At 37.5% G+C, this 19733-nt stretch overlaps 1 protein-coding gene across 2 annotated transcripts in view; it reads left to right on the top strand.

The window, feature by feature from the left end:
• Positions 1-19733, top strand: part of n4bp3 (NEDD4 binding protein 3) — a 28112-nt gene that overhangs the window by 5298 nt on the left and 3081 nt on the right. Inside the window, exons 1-3 of one of the 2 annotated variants that reach the window (XM_084430195.1) lie at positions 2317-2619; positions 16814-17257; positions 18452-19057. In XM_084430195.1, the coding sequence (XP_084286321.1) occupies positions 16847-17257; positions 18452-19057 (1017 nt within the window). In that variant the 5' untranslated portion in view covers positions 2317-2619; positions 16814-16846. Of the gene's footprint in view, positions 1-2316; positions 2620-16813; positions 17258-18451; positions 19058-19733 lie in introns of those variants that run through there. The other variant, XM_084430194.1, reaches the window with a different exon arrangement.

The following is a 19733-nucleotide window of genomic DNA, read 5'->3' on the forward strand; positions in this document are numbered from 1 at the left end:
AGGCTTAGACTTGTCTACCTTACCACACTACACATCCTCATCCTCCCTGTGCTCTCTTTCTTCTTTTTCATTTGGTACTCCTCCTACTTCTGTCATCTCGGGAAGGCCTTCTCCTGCCAGCCCTGGCAATGGTTGAATTTATGGAATCTTCTAGACTGACAAGCCTGGAGGGGAGAGCATACGCAACACTGTATTTAAGAAACATGACTGGGGCACAGTAGCGTTTACTCATGATAAAGTCTGCTTCGTCCTTCAGTAGCTATTTATTTTTATGTTTGATCTCTCAGCCAGCATGCCAGTGTATTAACCCTCATGTAAACATGGCCTTTCCAAAAATCTCCCTCCCAGAAAGAACATGTTTGTCTAGTTGATCCTTGGCCAATAGTGACGTACTGTACTTTGGTTAAAGTGTATCATAAAAGTCAGCTGAGGCATTGTAGAGGTGAGTTTTGCCCTTTCTGAGACCTGTAACAAACTCCCTTATGAGATCAACTGATGATGTATCAACCAATACCAAATAGTTTTTCATTTGAATAATGAGGAACATATATAAGAATGTATGTTTATATATATTATATATATTATTATATTATATAATAAATAATATTATAATATATAATATTATATATATATATATATTTCTGTACCTGAAAATTACTGTTAGACACACACACATATATATATATATATATATATATATATGTGTGTGTGTGTGTCTAACAGTAATTTTCAGGTACAGAAATCTAATATATTAAGCAAATGCAAAATAACACTGTCTTCACTGTATATTACAGTATCCAAGTAAACATAGGCGGTTATGTCTTAAGTGAATTTAAACAGTGGAAAACGCCACGCATGTGTATCAGTATCAGTATATTAGATCTGTGCATTTGCTCTTAAAGTGACAGCAGCCTAATATTGCTGCTGTCTGTTTTTAATCACTCACTGCTTTTGACTGAATGACTTTTGTAACTTTAATAAGGATTCATTAATAATGATGTTTAATTTATAGTCCACTGAAGGCAAGCTTTTTGAGAACCCAAGGGCAGTTTTTTTACAAAAACGTGATTTAACAGAAAACAAAGGCATGACATTGCATGAACCCAAAACATAAACATGACGCTTACCAACAGAGGTTACACAAAACAATACTTGACATAATAATTGTCATTACACATGGCAAATACACAAGGACTAATGACAAGACAAGGGACCCCTGTGAACAATGAACCAATGATAACATGACAACACAGAACACATGGCTGGATCACATGACAGACATGAAACAGGAACATAAAAAAAATCGTGACATATCCCTCTATGGGTGGCTCCCGACGCCCAACATGAAACAAATCAAAACATTATAAAGTCCAGGAGGGCAGTCTTGGGGGAGAGATGGCGGGCCAGGCCTGTGCAGGGGAACAGGGCTCACGTGCTGCAGCCGATGTGTGTGCTGCCCACACAATCAAAATAGCCGCGGCGACTATGATGAGTGCTGTATCTTCCGGAGCTGACTCAGGTGCGGCGGCCATCTTGTCCGAAGACACAGGCACGGCAGGCATGACATGAAGAGGCTCAGGCTCATGCCTGCCGAGCCGGAGCCTCTTGAGACTGGCTCGTGAAGATGTGAAGAGACTTGGCAGGCATGACGTGAAGAATCTCAGGCTTGGAGGATACTGTGGGATTGTGGGGCTCCTCGTCCGCAAAGCCCACAGTAAATGACGAGCCGCTCAACAAAAGGGTGAAGTCAATATATTCCTCTAGGGAAAAATGTGTTTTCCCCCCAGTCATCTGTGAACGAATGGGTTCATTCAATCCCACTCGCTATTTTTGACTATTTGTGAATTTGTCTGCTCAAGTGCAATAAGACGTGAAAGAGAGCTCATTTTAGTATTCGCTAAATATTAATATATTAATACATGACAGGTAATGGTACAGAACTATATATAAATTAAAATTAATGGGTCTCTAGTCAGTCACGTGGATACCACAAGAAACTGATTTATTTGCTCCACAACATTCTCATGTAGAACAAGCCCCCCATTTTATTCAAGTGTCTCCCACCAGCATGATGTAATTTGATGCTGTGGAGAGCTTTCCAAGGCTGCCTGCATGGTGTAGTGCGCAAAGCCTATTGTTTAGACACATTGCAAGATGACAACTCAATGTGTTTCCCACTGGTCACCAGGTTTTGCAGTGATCCTCTGAACTTTTCCATCACAAACAACGTTCAATTCTTTGGTCTAAAGCACTTTCTGTATTCAAGTTGGTTCCGCATTAGCAGCATTCAATATTGCTGTCCATGGCACAAGTAGTGTCCTTCATATTTGTCACAGAACAAGGAGAACAGGTTCTTCCACACCGGCACCATAGAAAGGCGCGCTTTCTTTACAAAAGGGAGAGAGGGGTGATCCGTGTAGCGGTGGCAGGAGAGAGTAACCAGAGACATTCCCAGTGGTTTTCCTGGCCGTAGTCTGGCAGCAGGTCCGTGGGAGTGAAGGAAGAGATGTTTAACTGCTGATGGGTAATTTGGAGCTCTCCTCAACGGCATTAGGAGGAAATCAAATATATGTGCATTGACTGGAAGAAAAGAGAGCTACGGCAGCAAGTTTTCCTCAGGTGAACATCTTGTTTTGCATTTTATTTTATGTAGCCGTATTTCATTGTAAAAAAAAAAAAAAAAAACTTCTCTTTATAGTGTTTGTACCATCATTAAATAAGAACCGGAGAGGTTGTTTGTCTCCAAAAACTGCCTCGCTGTGACATTCAACTCTCTCTGCCTCGCAGAAGGCTCTCTGCATCATAAAAGATCCTCTCAGCATACAAACCTATTATGGTTCGGTTGATTAACTTACATTCTGTTTACTGTCAAGAAAGTTGTGATGTGAGACTCTTTGTAGCCTTTGGGAAGCTTATTTGCAATTGAAATGCAATGCACCAATTTCTTTAATACTGACATCAAATGAAAAAACAGGATTTGCATTGTTGTTGTTTTTTGCCAGTACAAGTTACATTCTCATTCCCTGCAGGGGAAAATTGTAATTCTAAAAACTATTGCGCAAGCGTGGCATTGTTCAGATCCATGCTTTGTGTTTAAAGACCACTGACAGGGTTTAAATCTTCCACCTCATGGTGTGATAGATGTGTAAAGTCATAATTAAAGGCTAAATACAAATTAAGTTAAGTTATGGCATAATACAATGGCAGTCTATGGGGCGAGACACTGGGATAAATGCTACAATTCGCACTGCTTGGAAGCAATACTTAAACATCATACATGTTAACATGTTCATTCGCTTAATAATAGTCTAACTTTCACAAGATACATGGAAGGCTACCAAAAAGTTTACAAATTACATTGGTCCTATATAACAGTTCATCTGCCTAGAACTGTCCCATCACTAAAAAACATTTTGGACAAAATCACATTTTCATACAAGTAATTTGTTTAATTAAAAAAACAAGCTTCAAGCACAGATCTTTTTCAATAAAGGTTACCGTGTATTTTAACCCATAGCATTCCTTTAAAAATAATCCAAGATGATGTCACGACCTTGAGCGAAACAAGGAACTGATTGTACAGCGAAACTCAGACATAGTAAAAAATACATCGTGTTCATTTCTAAGAAATCCAATGCAGTTTTATCAGTCAATTCAGTCTTAAACCAGATGGATGTGTCATTTAATATAATCCGAAATGTTTTTCCAAAGCTTTACCTCATACTGTGGTATCTCAACATCCCAGTCAGCCATAAAACCCATATTAATTATTACCTCCACAGAAATGTGAGGAATGTCCATTTTTTTACCCACTTATCTAACTTACTTCTCGTAAAGAATGTACCATTCGGCTCAGGGAGCATGAATCCCACTGAAAAGGGTCAGATAGAAAGAAAGAGAGCAGGGGTGGCTCACATGAACTCAATGAGAAAAGTAAACAGAAAAAGAGCTGGTTAAACAATAGAACCTGGTGCCCCTCCTCACCACTGACCTATTACGACATTACACTGCCTGGACTGTAGATATAGTTGTTCATTTTGAAATGTTTGTTGGTACCTGTAAAGATGAAGGCTGATTTCAGAAGCATAGCATTGTTGTTATGCTTACTAGGCCTACATGGAATATGTGCAGGCAGAATTGAATTTAATAAATATTTTGTCTAATTTGATTATTTGCCTGATAAAAATAAGTGTAGAATATGCCAAGCAATGCCCAAAAAAAATAAAAATAAACATTAGTAAAATGAGTCTGGCCATGCTTATAATATATGACATATGGAAAATCTGAATATAAGAGTGATTTCCAGTCCTGGAAAACTCATGGATAATAATATCTTAAGAAAAGTTCTGTACTAAATATTTCTAGTGATACTCAAACATGAAAATATTCTGAAATATTTAATAAATTGCTCTTTGGTTGTGATCTTTATAACATTAAAATCCTTATTCAGTAATCACAAACTACTAGAAAAGTCATGGAAGTTTATTGGTGAAAAAGTGTGGCAACCAACCCTGACCTACATTGGATTAATTTTAATGTGATTGCAAGCAGGGACATTTTGCATTTATTAGTCCAATTAATTACACAAGCTGGATTGCTGTAATATATTTGCAGATACTTCTTTTCCGCAGCCCCTTTGAATGCTAATCAACCCTGCTGCATAATTTAAAAGCAGTGTATCATGCATTAAATACTTGTAGGTGTTAACAGGCGAAGCACATCCCGGCTATATTTACTGAAAGTTTCTAAAGGTAGGTGTGAAGTTTCAGTTCAGTTGCCATAGCGACTGGCCAAAAACGCAGACAAGTGCCCTTAAAGTTACATGTTGCAGTCGAGTAATGGAACATCTGAATCTCTCGTTGCACTAATAGTTGTTTGAAAAAGTGCTTTGGGTCAGTATTGACAGCATTCAGCAGGTGGCGGACATGGATTCAGTCTGTTAAAACAAACCTGAACAGCTCAGGTCTGTTCAGGGCACTTCACAGCATTAGGGCTAATACGATTTAACACTCTCAGAGTGACCTCCACAAAGCCTCCTCGCAAGCTAATCTTCACTACATTAACACACGTGCGGGATTTGACACCTCCACATGGCTTTGGTCCTGCTTCAGATCGCATTTCCTAATTTTCTTGCCCACATGAGCACATTTTTTTTTGTTTTAGATGCATGAATCAAGTGGTAATTGCTGCAATTTGTTAGATCAACCTGTGTGCATTTTGCGTACTGGTTGTAAATTTAGATTTCCTTTTTATATATGCTAACCATGTTAACAGTTCCTGTGATATTCACACATAAACACATTATTGCCCGTATCTTTGTTTTTGCTCCGCCAATGAATATAAACGAATTCACAACAGAACCGTCGAGCATCTTTGAGAAACAGGGTTGTTTTTCGTTCTTAAATTAATTTGTGTTTCGAGTGAATGATTCAATCACTCACTTAGCCAGTTGCTTTGTTTCTGAATGAATCAGTGTTTTGATGCTCAAGAAACATCTCAATTTGAACATGTAACATATATAATCTGTTTAGGTTTAGTTTATTTTTTAGTTGTGTTGCTGTTTGCCCATGTTCCCTTTGCTTGTCTGTCTCCATGGTTTCGAATTGAGTTACGTGTTTCTGTTTACTTTAATTATCCCTGTGTGTATTTAAGCCTTGAGTTCTTTCTGTTCATGGTTGTCTGAGTTTTAGTTGTTGCTATTTCTCCTGAGTGTTATTGTTTTGGATTATTGGATTAAAATACTTTTTTTGTCATATTCTCCTGCGTCGTGCGCTTCACTGCAGAACATCTGACAGAATACAGTTGTGCAGTTTTACGGTGGCGCATTGCTGCCATATGTATTTTTAACGACATATTTTCTCGTAATAACGATGTTATGTCGTTAAAACAGCATATTTTCCCATAATAACGAGATGTTATGTTGTTAAAATGGCATATTTTTCTTGTTAAAACAACATCTTTTCTCTTAATAAGGCCATATGTTGTACCGTGACGTGTAATATCCCTTTATCCATATTAAAAAGAATTGATATAACATATTGTGCTTTTATCACACTTCCACATTCGAAAAGCAGAAGCAAATGGCATACGTAAAATTCCCTCCAACGCCTGTATCAATGGCAGTGCCCATAACACGAGATTGTAGTGATTTATTGATGTACAGTTCATCATAGATTGCCAACTTCATGTAAACCAAACTCAAACTTTTTGGGGCCATGGACTCAGAAAGTGACACAAGTAACAGTGATCATTGGTCATCGAGTCCAAAATCCAAAAATCAATCTTGGGTATGTTTCCCATTCAACATCGTAACTTAACTACCATGGTACGATGCATCGTTGAAGAAATCAACTGGCTAGTCATGACCGTTTCCTGAAACCATATTGTTTTGCAAATTTGTCATTCAACCACATCGGTTAATGATGTCATGCATGTGGTGGAGTAATAACTTCTTTAATGAATCCATTTGAGATCAAATTAATGATAGTTTTTTTTCTCTCTATTAATTACGGACATGGCATCTGAGGACTAATTCTAATTTTTTATTCTAAATTGAGATTTTTTACCAGATTCAATCATAGGTACTAGAGCAAGTATGCACATGCGCACTCTTCAAAAAACAATGCTTTACATCTCTTGACCACCTAAAAGACGTAAATGATATTTGTATATATTCTAAATAAAAAATATAGATTGTACTGAATGTCAGCATGCTTATTTTGCTCAAGATTTTGCTCAAGATACAGGTTTATTAAGTTCACATGTCATGTAAACAAGAAACTATGCTTCAAACCACAGGTCGAGAGCTGTCGTTCCACTTCCAACCACACAACTTTGCGCTGCTGTTTGCGAATGTTCGTTGGAACTATGGTTTCGGGAAACATAGACTCGTTGAATGCTGATAACGACGGCACTTGCGACCATAGTTGGCTAACGATGCTTTTGGGAATCGCACCCCTGGCTGATGTATTCAGCTCATTAACTTTCAATATTAGCACCATATCACAAGAGAGAGGACTTGCAGTGTGCTGAAGGTTTCTGTGGGGCCCTAAGGTCATTATTTTGTGATAAGACATCCACTTTCCTCTTTGCCCTCTCTGTCTGACCTCTTACCCTGAAGGGGAAAGTTTATGGCGCTTTCCTAATGACTAAATGGCCTTGTACTCTCTGAAGAGAATGTCTCCAGTGTGTGTGCCAGTGAAAAATGAATGGTGCTCCTATGCCAAAATAAGACCTCTAAAGAACTTGATGCAATCCCTATAAAGAGGGCTAGTGTTACATTAGGGCCTTTTCGGTGAATGAAGTCGCCACCATTTGACTCATGTCATATTTCACAGAGAGTCATATTCAACCAAATGACTGTGGTGCTAAATTGGTGAATAATGAAAGGGGGTCCAGTGTCACCTTGGGTCTTACATTTCCAGCAGTTTTACCTCAACAGACCTATTACTTACATATGTAATTAGTAAACAATAAAAGAGACTGTTGTTATGTGCCCATAATTAAGTGAGCTGTCTATGGAAGCAGAATTCAAGAGACTTTTGATGCAAAAGCTGTTCCAAAAAGTAGGAAGAATAATTATAAGCATTATCATTCTTTGCCGGGGGAAAACACAACAAACAAAACAATCCAAGATGGCGAACAAGGCAAGATAAATTTTGATTATAAATATACTAGGGACACTGATATTAAAGTTTTGGCCAATATAAGACAATATATTCATGCTTTAATGAATAGATGACTGATAAATGCTTGATATAGCCCCATATCTCAGATCCATAATACAATATGGGTGCAACCATATGGTCGAACAAATACAACGCTTGGTTACAGCTACTTTTCTGCTTACGAACAAACCTTAATAAAGAAAGCATTGCCTTCTTTCCTTGGTTTGCTAAGTGTTGTCGGGTTTTCCACCATGACAATTTTGGTGTAAACCACATACCCAGATATTTATAAGCACTGACCACTTCAATCTGCTCTCCAGCAAAATACCATTTTTCGTTCTTATTTAAAACGCCCCCTCTTCTGAAAACCATAACTTTAGTTTTACTCAAATTCACTCTCATACCATATCTGTTACAGAATATTTCGAGCTGTTCAATTTCCTTCTGCAATCCACCGATTGTATCTGACACATTGGCCATATCATCAGCATACAACAAGGTCTGCAATTCTGTGATACTTTCAATCTGAATACCTTTACCTTTACAGTTTTCCTTTATCATAGTTATATATTCGTTTAGGAAAAGAATAAACAAAAGAGGACTCACCACCATACAGCCCTGTCGTCCACCAATGGTACATACTGGTATACTACATCCAGTAGTATAGATGCTGTACAAACGAAAAAAAATTTTTTTAAACTAGTGTGCTCAAAATGTACTACTGTTACACTTAAAAGACACTTAAAAGTATACTTCTATACACTAAAAAGTGGACCAATTCAGTCCAAATAGTATTGAAATAGTACACTTACAAGTATACTTCTAGTATATTAGTACTACATAAAGTATACTTAAATATACTTGAATTTTACTTAAGTATACTTAACAAAAATTAACTTGAAATATACTATTTTTTTTTTAAGGTATCCCTGAAATAAACTTTACATTCTAATTAATTGTACCCAATTTTCTTTTCTGCCTGTGAAGCACTTTCCGGTTATGAGGTTACTAGGCAGTGAGTTTGTGTAATGTTTGTGCCCTCAAGACACACTTGTCATGTTCATTAATGCAATGATATGCAGAAGGGTTCATGTCTAGGTTTGTCCATGGTCTCTGGGTAAATGATACTAATCACAACATGGCTCCTATGATTTAACATAGATCATTGACCAGAAAGCTGTGAGTGAATAAATAGCCCTATGGGATTTTTGTTGTTGTTGTTGCTGTTTTTTTTTTTTAAATGCCAAGTGGAATGAAATGTGTCATTTCCTGTGACTGTGCCAGCAGACCAGCCCCTTTAAATTCAACAGTTTATGGGACACCAGTCATTTTAAGTGTACATTAAATTTTAACACATTAAATTGAAGTACAAGCACTGCTTACTTCACAGTATTATTATATATATATAATATTAATATTAATATTACCCTTCTTAAATATTTTGAGAAAACTGCATTGTGGGATACATTACACACAGTAGGCCTATACTCTGTTTTGAACAGCAATTTTTTTTTTGCCAAACGTAGGCTCCTATGTAATGAAAGCAGAAACTTCATGCTGCATATTGCAGAACTATTAAGAATAGTACAGTAGTATACTAGTCTGAACATAGCCTGCTTGTCTGTGCTGGAATAAGGTTGTGCTGGTCTGTGCACAAAAATGTGCAACAAAGCAAGAATAAGGCTGTATTAATGTTTAGAGCCAAAGAAGGAAGTAAACTTCTGATATATTTAGAGATTCGTGAAGCTAGACAGGGAACAGTCTTCACGAGAGAGACTGCAAGCCTTAACTTGATTTTTAGAAGTATGATTGGAATTTGAAGGATCTTTGAGACCTGCTTTAGCTTTATCTTCCTTACTTGTGCACTTCTGTACTGAAGCTATTTAGCCAACATGTATGTGTTATGCCAAAATAGTTGGACCAAATAATAGAAGAAAAGAAAGTATATTGGTTCAAAAACAGTTACATTAGTGAGAGTTGTAATTTACTTGAAATATTACATTAAGAAGATTTGACATCCTCTCATTGGAACTTTCTTTTCCAAATTTGTACTTTTATCAAAAGCATCCCGGTAAAATTGAGTCCTCACAGAGAACACCAGATTTTGTCTCATGGATGGATTTTTTTAGATTCATAATGTAAACAACGACATTTGAGGAGCAGCATTAGAGGAGGAAATAAGAAGATTCAGGTGCTCTTTAAACAAATGAACTGATCACTCGCTGTGAGGTAGACAGGCCTCTAATTAAAGCTTTTCCACTGGGGGGAATGTGTGTGTGTGTGTGTGTGTGTGTGTGTGTGTGTGTGTGTGTGTGTGTGTAGGGCCACTGGCTCTGAAGGGCCCGACTAGGCTGTAAATCAACTTCGGTCTCTCAACCCAGTCCGGCTGTTCAGTGTCTGAAGCAATTATAGAAAAAGAAAGACTGGATGCAACATTTTTCCTGTCCTTCAAGATTTGTGGACACTTTTAAAAGGGTTTCGAACCCTAGCTAACCCTTCAATAAAAACTCAGGCTTTTTTAAAAACAGACCACAGACGGCGGTCAATCAATTAAAAATGCAATTGAATTAATTACATAGGCTATTATAATAATGAACTAATCACATTAAATCACTTATTAATAATAGTTTTAAAAAAGTTGATCAATTATGCAAACAGAATTCAAATCTGTAAAGCGCTGCTAAAAAAAGACAAGTGTTGTTATTCAGCAGAAGTCAGTGTTGATTCGGTTCAGTTCGATAACTGTATAAAGAATAAGATCACCAATTACTAAACAAGTTCAGTTCTGATGTCATCATCCAGGGGTGCGTTTCCCGAACAACTACGTAACTCGCTGCGTAACTACCGTAGTAGCCTACGATGCATCGTTGAAGAAGTCACGACTGTTTCCCGAAACCATATTGTCGCAAATTGGTCGTTCAACCACGTCGCTTGATGTCACGCATGTGGAGCAATAACTTCTTTTAATGAATCTGTTTGAGACTGAATTAATGCTAGATGTTTTGCTATAAATTACAGACATGGCATCTGAGGAGGACTATTTCTCATTTTTCTCATTTATTTTGCTTTATTTCCAGATTCAATCGTTGGCTCGTTCTTGCGTAGCCTACTAGAGCACGTTCGCACATGCGCACTATTCAAAAACGACGCTTTAAATCTCGACAAACTGTATACTGTATGTATTCTAAATAAAATATGTAGATTGTAGCCTACTGAATGTCAGCTTGCTTATTTGACTTAAGATAAGGATTTATTGACTCCACATGTCATGCAAACAAGAAACTATGCTTCTAACCACAGGTCGAGGGCTGTCGATGGTTTCGTGAACTCCAAAATGAAAATAGGGCGAATTCGGGTAATCTGGGACCGGACGTTGGGTAATGTGGGACACTTAAACTCCGGTGTGTTTATTTCCTGTTCTAACTTCTTGTTCTTAAAGTGTTGAAAATGTGTGTTAGTTTTTTTATTTCAAGCATTTTTTTGTTGTCCCACTCTATCAAATATGATTGAGAATGTGGGTCGGAATGCTTTGGGTAATCTGGGACATTCTTCAAATGGGGGAAATATGCATTTAGGGACTTTATAATTCTAATGACAAGGGCGTAGATCTCATTACAACTAAGGGGTGGACCACTTTAAAATGAACTCTAATATAAAGCTAATCAGGGTTTGAAATTAACACCCGCCAAACCGCCAAGTACGGGTCAAAATCAACGCTGTTAAATCACAAGCCAATTTGGCGGGTTACTTATTAGGTTCTCTCACTTTGCTGAGTCTCTCACCTGCAAGGGAGTGTTTGTTCCCTGAGTAACCCCAATTTAAATAGAATGGAGAACTTAAATGAATAACCAAATGAATACTCTGTTAATCAAATTGTTGCTTGCTGTTGCTTAAATTTAAGTTGATTTTTTTATGTTAAATGTTTTAAATGCATTTAAAGGGATTACCAGTAGACGTAATCCTGGTTAGAGATAGAAATAATTTTTCCTGATATTGGAACACTCTTTATGAAAAAATATGACTAGCCTATGAGTGTATATTAATTAATTAAGTCATTTTTTCATAATGCTTTTTAAAAATGGGTGATATTGTGTTTAAGGCATGCATAAAGTATGGTGAATATAGGCTTTTTTTTAGGCCTAATACACGTTTCCCAGATTACAAAGTGACCTGTCCTAGATTATCAAATTTAGGCAGAATTTTACTTTTTGGCACAAAAACGCTAATAAGTGTGGCATGTCTCTTCTGGGTATAATATCTACATTCTTTCTTCTGGTGTGGTTAGAAAACATCTTAGGGATTTCAGAAAAGTCGAATGTGTTGATCTTATGTGTTAGATAGATATCGAAATACATTGGAGAAGTCAAAATTGCAAAAAAAATTACCCTAATTCACCCTAATTCAAAGCCATTACTGTAGGCTAAGTAAATCTTTCAATAGACGCTACAATGTATTGCAAAAACATTGTGTATATATTAGAATTTTTCACAAAATTAATTAATTATCAGCATAAACTTTATGTGCACTATACAGAACTGTAAGCTTTGAAATATATTAATCAAGCTGGACATCAGTTTCCTGGTTCTGTGTCAACATCACTTTGATTTGCCTGACTGCGTTTTAAAAGGAAGTATGGCTATCTGAACATAATCGTGTTCTTCACTACACAGGGATATAAAGATATCAGTCAGTGTTTACTCATGTTGTGACGCAAAGCGCCATCATCTATATATATCAACCCTGAAATGAACTCGACTCAAAATGTATTTCCCGAGTCCCGACACGCCCACTTCCTTTCACATTCAGAGTGGTCACCTAAGTTTCCCCATTAGAATACTTTTATCCAACCTGTCAATCATAAACTAAAGTGGCACGCCAAGTCATGGCATATTTATAATCGGCGCTTGCGCAGACGCAGGTCTTGTGCAGTAAGTGTTGTAGTTAGCTGAGTGCTCGGATGGCATAAAACAGAGGAGAGTCCAGCCACATCTCATGCATAAAATCATGAGGTGCTTTTTGATCTCTCTATGGGTAAAAGCCAAAACTTAAGTGCCATCCTTTTTTGCCTCTTCTACAACTATTTGAATAATCACTCGAGCAGCATTAGGCTGAATTTGGTAGGCCTAAATGACCATTTTGCTGATATAAGGAAGATCCTGGAGGGAATGCTGTGCTTAACTGTACAGTATGTGCTTGTAAGCGTAGTGTAATGGCATCTGGTGAAGCTGTTAATACATTGCTCCTTTTAAAACGAAGCTGTATTTTGTCTAATTTTTCAGGGAAAACAACAACACTTGTTATCAGAGAATATATCTTCAGATAAGTATTTGTCTTTCTTCATTGGCAAATATTAAGTTTAAACAATATTAAGTTAAGTTCACCAAAATTAAGTGGTGTTTTTGTCAAATTTTTCATGAAAACATAAAAAAACAAGACTTGTTTTCAGAGAATATAACTTAAAGATACTGTATAGGTACTATTTGGTTTGAAATTTACTTTGCTTTCTATGTATGCAATACATATGTATCTCTCCCGTTGCCTTATGGGATAGTAAAGTGACCATTGAATGTGCACTTCAGAATCTCGCCGGCAGTAGTAGGTCATCCAGGTACTTTTCGACTACTGTGAATACTATGAATTCGGACATACTACTCGGCTCACATACTGTTTTTCGCCTACTATATAGTATGAAATCGTCATATTCAGATGGAGCTTCAAAAAACAGTTTACACTGGCTACTATTCACATGTATGGTTATGCTCCAGCAGGAGGGTATTTATTATTTTATAAAGTGAACAAATCATAAAAATGATTAGGCCTAATTCTTTGATCTTTTGGAATAAAACAGCTCAGTTTCTATAAACCCATCCTGTAACTAGGACAGAGAATCGATCTCATTTAAGAAGGATGGGCTTATGTAGAAGTCTTAAGCACAGCAGAAAACAACAACAACAACAAGGGTCAGAAAGAGGGTTGAAAAGTTCATTAGAGTGTTTAACAAAAAAAAAACAAAAAAACTTTACTATCACTATAATTGGTCTTCAGGAAACAAAAACCAGATTAAAAAAAAAAATCATATATATATGTGTCTGGCTGACCCCCCAGTGAGTTTTTCAAGGCGACCGTTATTTAGAACGTGTCACTTTATGGTTTCCATGGTGACGCGTCATTGCTTGTCACGTGACACGCCGCAGTAACAGTGCTGAATGAATGATTATCTGCTTTTATGTAATTTTTCCTTTTTTATTCAAAATATCCACACATTTTTTAGCTATGGCATGAAATATCTGATATTCCAATTGTCAAATATATGCAAGTGGATGTGTTTTGTTGTTTAAACACCTTTATAACGATCGCATGTTAGTTTGTGCCACACATAGAGAGTCGGATCTGTTGGATTTACAGCACGTGAATTCATCCACTTCTCCCGAAATACATGAAAGTAAGTGGCCGGTGAACTGGGAGTACTGGGTGAACTTTAAAGTTACTTACACAATGTGTATCTGATATGAATAAAACGTGTCTAATTATAATGGAAAGGATTAGTATTGCCTCTTCCATAGACATCGGTGTGTATTTTACAAACTCTAAATGTATTGTTCTTTTAGTACTTATGTGAATGTATATGTCTGAAACCTAAAATAAACATTATGTGGTTGAAAACACTGAAAAGTTGTGATATATGACAGCACTGAGCGAGCCTGTCTCTGGCTCAGCGCCAGCCAACGCGAGAAAGCACATTTGAATTTAGCAGTTGATCACGTGATGCACTGACAGTTCTAATCACAACACCGGTGTGATCATCATACCCTCCAGGGACCAGCCTAGACTGATCACACCGGTGTGATCGTACTGTGCGAAAGGGTTTTAATAGGCATAAGAGGAATGGTGTCACAGTGAGTAAATGTTTGCTTTGAGTGAGATGCACTAGTCTCAACATGACCCAAAGGTGCTGAGTAGTGGTCTGGCAAAGTGCTGGAATATTTTAGGCCTTCAAGCAGATCCATTTCTCTGTATCAGCTTGACTGCAAGTCAGAATCATATGCCTAAGTGTTGTTCAAACAAGGCCGTTATATTATTTATGACATTTTCAGAGTCAGTTTTTTTCAGTCTTTTTATTATTAGTTACAGAACTGAGTCATACATGCATATGAGAAAGTGAGAGAGTATATTCACACTGGATGTGCCTGTAGAGGAGTGTATACAAACGCAGAAACACTCAAGGTCATTGTATTTTATCTTTACAGCTGTTTGAGGCCAATAGCCTACTTTTACAGAAATGAAGAGAGAAGGTCGTTGAAGTGAAATCAATACAGCCTCTTAATGAGGTTCTCTGGAAAGAGAAAATTGATTGAGAGGGAGGGTTCGAGAGAAACAAAGAGAAAGCAAGAGGGTGGCACTGCTAAACAGATACATTGAAACCGTTTGGAAGCAGGGCTGCACTGAGCGAATAAGTGGATCAACCTCACTTTGAGTTTTTCTTAGTAGGGAAAGATTAGTGATTACCAGAGGACATTGATTAATGCAACAGTGTGGCAGTGTAAATTAAAAGTTGGGTTTTTTTTTGCGGTGCAAAAGCATCTGCCCTCATTTTCCGTGTATTTGGCTCATGGGATGATTCCCAGCTTGTATCATCTCAGTTATATAACAGACTTGTGAACTTCTGTGTGTACAGTAGTTCTCATTTCAAAGAGGAAAGCAGATGCTTTCGACCCATTTTCTTGTTAGACTGCATAAATAAACAAGTGCTTATGGTGGCTGACATTTTGACATTAACTATTGTTTATACATTGTTTTATGAGCTTATATGTATAGACTAATGGTCTCAGACCTTTGAACCCCTATTGCAGGTATTTTTATACAAATTTTGGTTTCACACACACCTGACCAAATGCCCCCACAATGTCAACATTTTCACATTTTACTATCTTTGTGTGGACATTTGGTCTTCTCAATGTAGATTAAACAAGAACACACACACACACACACACACACACACACACACACACACACACAAATATATATCTACAGACCCTTTCCAAAAAATTTGAATATCATGGAAAAGTTTATTTATTTCCATAATTCCATTAAAAACGTTAAACTTCCATAGATTACAGATTCAGGGCCCACAACTTAAACGATTTCAAGTATTTAGTTGTTTATTTGTAAATAATTTGGGCTTCCAGCTCATAAAACCCACAAAAACAGGATTTCAAAAAATTAGAATATTACATGAAATCACACAGTAATTACACAGTGATACCATGGTCATTGAACCAGGTTTTGGTTATTTTGGCAGTGTGAGCAGGTGCAAATCCTGCTGGAAAATGAAGTCAGCATCTCCATGAAGCTTGTCTGCTGAAGGAAGCATGAAGTGCTCTGAAAATGTCCTGGTAGACGGCTGCGTTGAGTAGGCTGCGACAGCACAGTGGACCAACACCAGCCGTGACCAACACAGACTGTGGAAACTTCACACTGGACTTCAAGCATCTTGGATTGTGTGCCTCTCCATTCTTCCTCCAGACTCTAGGACCTTGGTTTCCAAATGAGATGCAAAATTTGCTCTCATCAGAAAAGAGGACTTTGGTCCACTGTGCTTTATTAAATCCAGAGTCAACGCAGCCGTCTACCAGGACATTTTCAGAGCACTTCATGCTGACTTCATTTTCCAGCAGGATTTGCACCTGCTCACACTGCCAAAATAACCAAAACCTGGTTCAATGACCATGGTATCACTGTGTAATTACTGTGTGATTTCATGTAATATTCAAATTTTTTGAAATCCTGTTTTCGTGGGTTTTATGAGCTGGAAGCCCAAATTATGTACAAATAAACAACTAAATACTTGAAATCGCTTAAGTTGTGGGCCCTGAATCTATAATCTATGGAAGTTTAACGTTTTGAATGGAATTATGGAAATAAATAAACTTTTCCATGATATTAAAATTTTTTGGAAAGGGTCTGTATATGTGTGTGTATATACTGTTGAAAATAAGTTGGATGGTTAAAGGAATATCTTAATTCATGATGTCGAACAAGAAGATGGATGCAACCAAAACAAGAATATTCTGCAGAAGGATTCAGGTTTCATAGTTGATCCTCTGAAGGGTTCTTCATTGTTTTTCCTTTCTCTTCCTTCAATTTAGAGATCCCAGTGGAGCCATTTGAACCAGTAACCAATGGCAACGGTCCAGGCCCTGTCCTTGAACCAGGACCCCAGCAAAAGCATCTGTGCCGTTTATCCGACATCCTCTTTGGCATCAGGCCGCTGCGTCATGGGAAGTGTAGGCAGCCTAATCGAGAAATCAGACGTGTCACCAACCAAGAGCAATAGAGCAGTTCCACAAGTACCAGGACGTCATAACCACGGCCTGCTCAAGAAGGGTTTCAACCAGAGAGAGCTGCTTAACTATCTGAACATAACCAAGAAGGAAGCGAAGGGCAGCAAACACATCATCTCTGGCACATCCTCCATCAAGAGAGAGCACAGGAGCGAGGAGAACGACATCTACACTAAGGTCTACCACCGAGATGGAAAAGAGCTTGATTTGGGAAAGAACTCACTTCCCATAGGTGGCAAGTTTGATAAGGTAAACGACTGTGAAAAAGTTATGTTTTGCTCTTGTCATGTCAGAATTACAGCATTTGGGAGTCTACTAACATCTCTGTCAAACTTTGGTAACACTGACCAATGGCAGAGATGTGGGGAGTGTTTGGGAAACCTGGCTTACTAGTTTTGCTACAGTGTTTAATGATGCTAGGGGTGAAGAAATTATATACTTAAGCTTTATATATTTCACAAGAGCATATGGAGGTGAATTAATGTAGTATTTTTCTGGCATCAACAGTAACAAAGCTCCACATAAATATATGTTGTTAAAATACATATTATAATAATTTTCTTTTTTTTTATCTGTTACTCTGCATGACCAGTAATATAATCTGAAAAAAAAAAAAAAAAAAAAAAATATTTGCTATATTTGATATATAACTACTAAGTTTTTTTTTTTTCCAGTTACAACTTATAGTACACAACTGAACATGATCATGAATGTATTCTAATTTTGTGTAAAACCAGCTAGTAAAAAATATATAATTAATATAATATTTTGCTGCCATCAACAACTAAGCACCAAAATAAAAATACAAATAAAAAAAGTTAAAAATAAGTATTTTTGAGACTGTGTTGAGACTAAAGATGTGACCAGATTTCATTTGAAAAAGACCTGAATGCAGCAAAAATATTTAATATTATTTCATTAAGAAATAAAAAAAGTAAGGGTGAATTCATCAAAGTTCTAGACTTTTTTTACCCTTCAGCACTTGCTTCAGTAAGTATTCAGCAAATCTCGGAAGGAGCAGGTATTAAAAACACACTTTACAATGACTGGATGAAAACAAGATGAATACGTTACTCGACGTAGTTTCGAAGCCTGTCAATGAAATGCAGAAATTGTGACAGTGTTTTAACTCCGGCTCCATATTTCTTCCTGAGGCAAGTGTAATTTATTGATAGGTGACCGCAAATGGAAATAAATCATATAAACTGTTCGGGCCAGCAGCGTGTAGACGAACTGACTGGCTAAATTTATCTCTGTAATCAAATATGGTCCCCCTCAGGTGACGTTATTGAGCAGGAAACTCAGCGAGACAGAAGAAATATGGAAGTAAAAGTGGTCTACATTAAATTACTTTATGTTTTTTGGCATGGCTCCAGGATTTAAGTGTAGAGCTTATTCTCCTGATGCTCATGCTGCAATTGACTTATCCCTGTCATTTCACAGCCACGTTTCAGGCCTTCCGCCTTTAAACCGGTCACCCCCAAAAACTTCAGTTCCATGCAGAACCTCTACCCTTCCAAGTCGGAGGAGCTAGAGAGCGGCTTAACCAACGGCATGCATCTATCCTATGCCAAAGCGGCGCCCAAATCGCTGTCCACCTCTTCCTCGTCCTCCTCCCCTTCACGGCCAGGCACGAGCACCAGAAAAGGAGTGCTAGCAGCAGCAGCTCGGGGCCTCAGCCAGGAAGAGGAGAACACGTCGGACTCGGGACACAACTCCATGAACAGCCTGCCGCCCTATCGGCCGCCGTTCCGCCCTCACTTGGGACAAATCAGCGCCTCTATGGGACACATCAACCACATCGGCTCACTGGATCGCAGTTCGCTGGGCTCCAAGGGAGCCGCTTCCACAGCCACAGACGTGTCCTGTCACAGTATGGCTACGCTGAACCGCCTGCAGTGCTATGGAAGCGAGGCCCCGCCCCCCTACGAGCTGTCACACTCTATGGAGGACGTGGTGAGGGACCTGGAGGAACGTCTGCAGGAAAAGGAGCACGAGCTACGTCAGATGAGGAGGAACTTGGATGAGAGCGAAGATGCCATTGCACAGGTCAGCATCTGCAAGAACACATGATCTATTAAACATATACACTACCGTTCAAAAGTTTGGGGTCGGTAAGATTTTGATGTTTTCAAAAAAAGGCTGCATTTATTTGATCAAAAATACAGTAAAAACAAAAACATTATTACAAATGTGAAATAACTGTTTTCTATTTATTTTATTTAAATGTAATTTTTTCCTGTGATGCAAAGCTGAATTTTCAAAAGTTGCTGAATTAAATGATTAATTTCTTAAAAAAAAAAAAAAACTTTTGAAGGGTTGTGTACTGCATTTAAAATGGGTTATATCATACATTTTAAATAGATAAAAATATTTGTATTATATATATATATTAAAAACTATATTTTAGTTTTTAACTTTAACTTTTTAGTTTTTAATATATAGTTTTTAACTGAGAGTTTTTGATTTTATTCAAAAAATATATATTTCTTACAGAATGATGTTTAAAAACCTTAAAAACATCTAAAAGATGTTTAAAAAATAACACTGAAAAACGAAACAAACCTGAAAACACTGAAAAACAAAAACTAACAATCTTAGAGGCTGTCCACACAGAGCGGGATTTTCCATTCCAATGCGCTAATTTTCCATTGTTTCTCTATGTAAACATTTGCTAGACGGATGTGTATAAACCGTTGCACTCGCGTCTTTTGCATCGTCTCGC

This window comes from Rutilus rutilus (genome assembly GCF_951802725.1).
Source record: "Rutilus rutilus genome assembly, chromosome: 14".
Lineage (NCBI taxonomy): Eukaryota > Metazoa > Chordata > Actinopteri > Cypriniformes > Leuciscidae > Rutilus > Rutilus rutilus.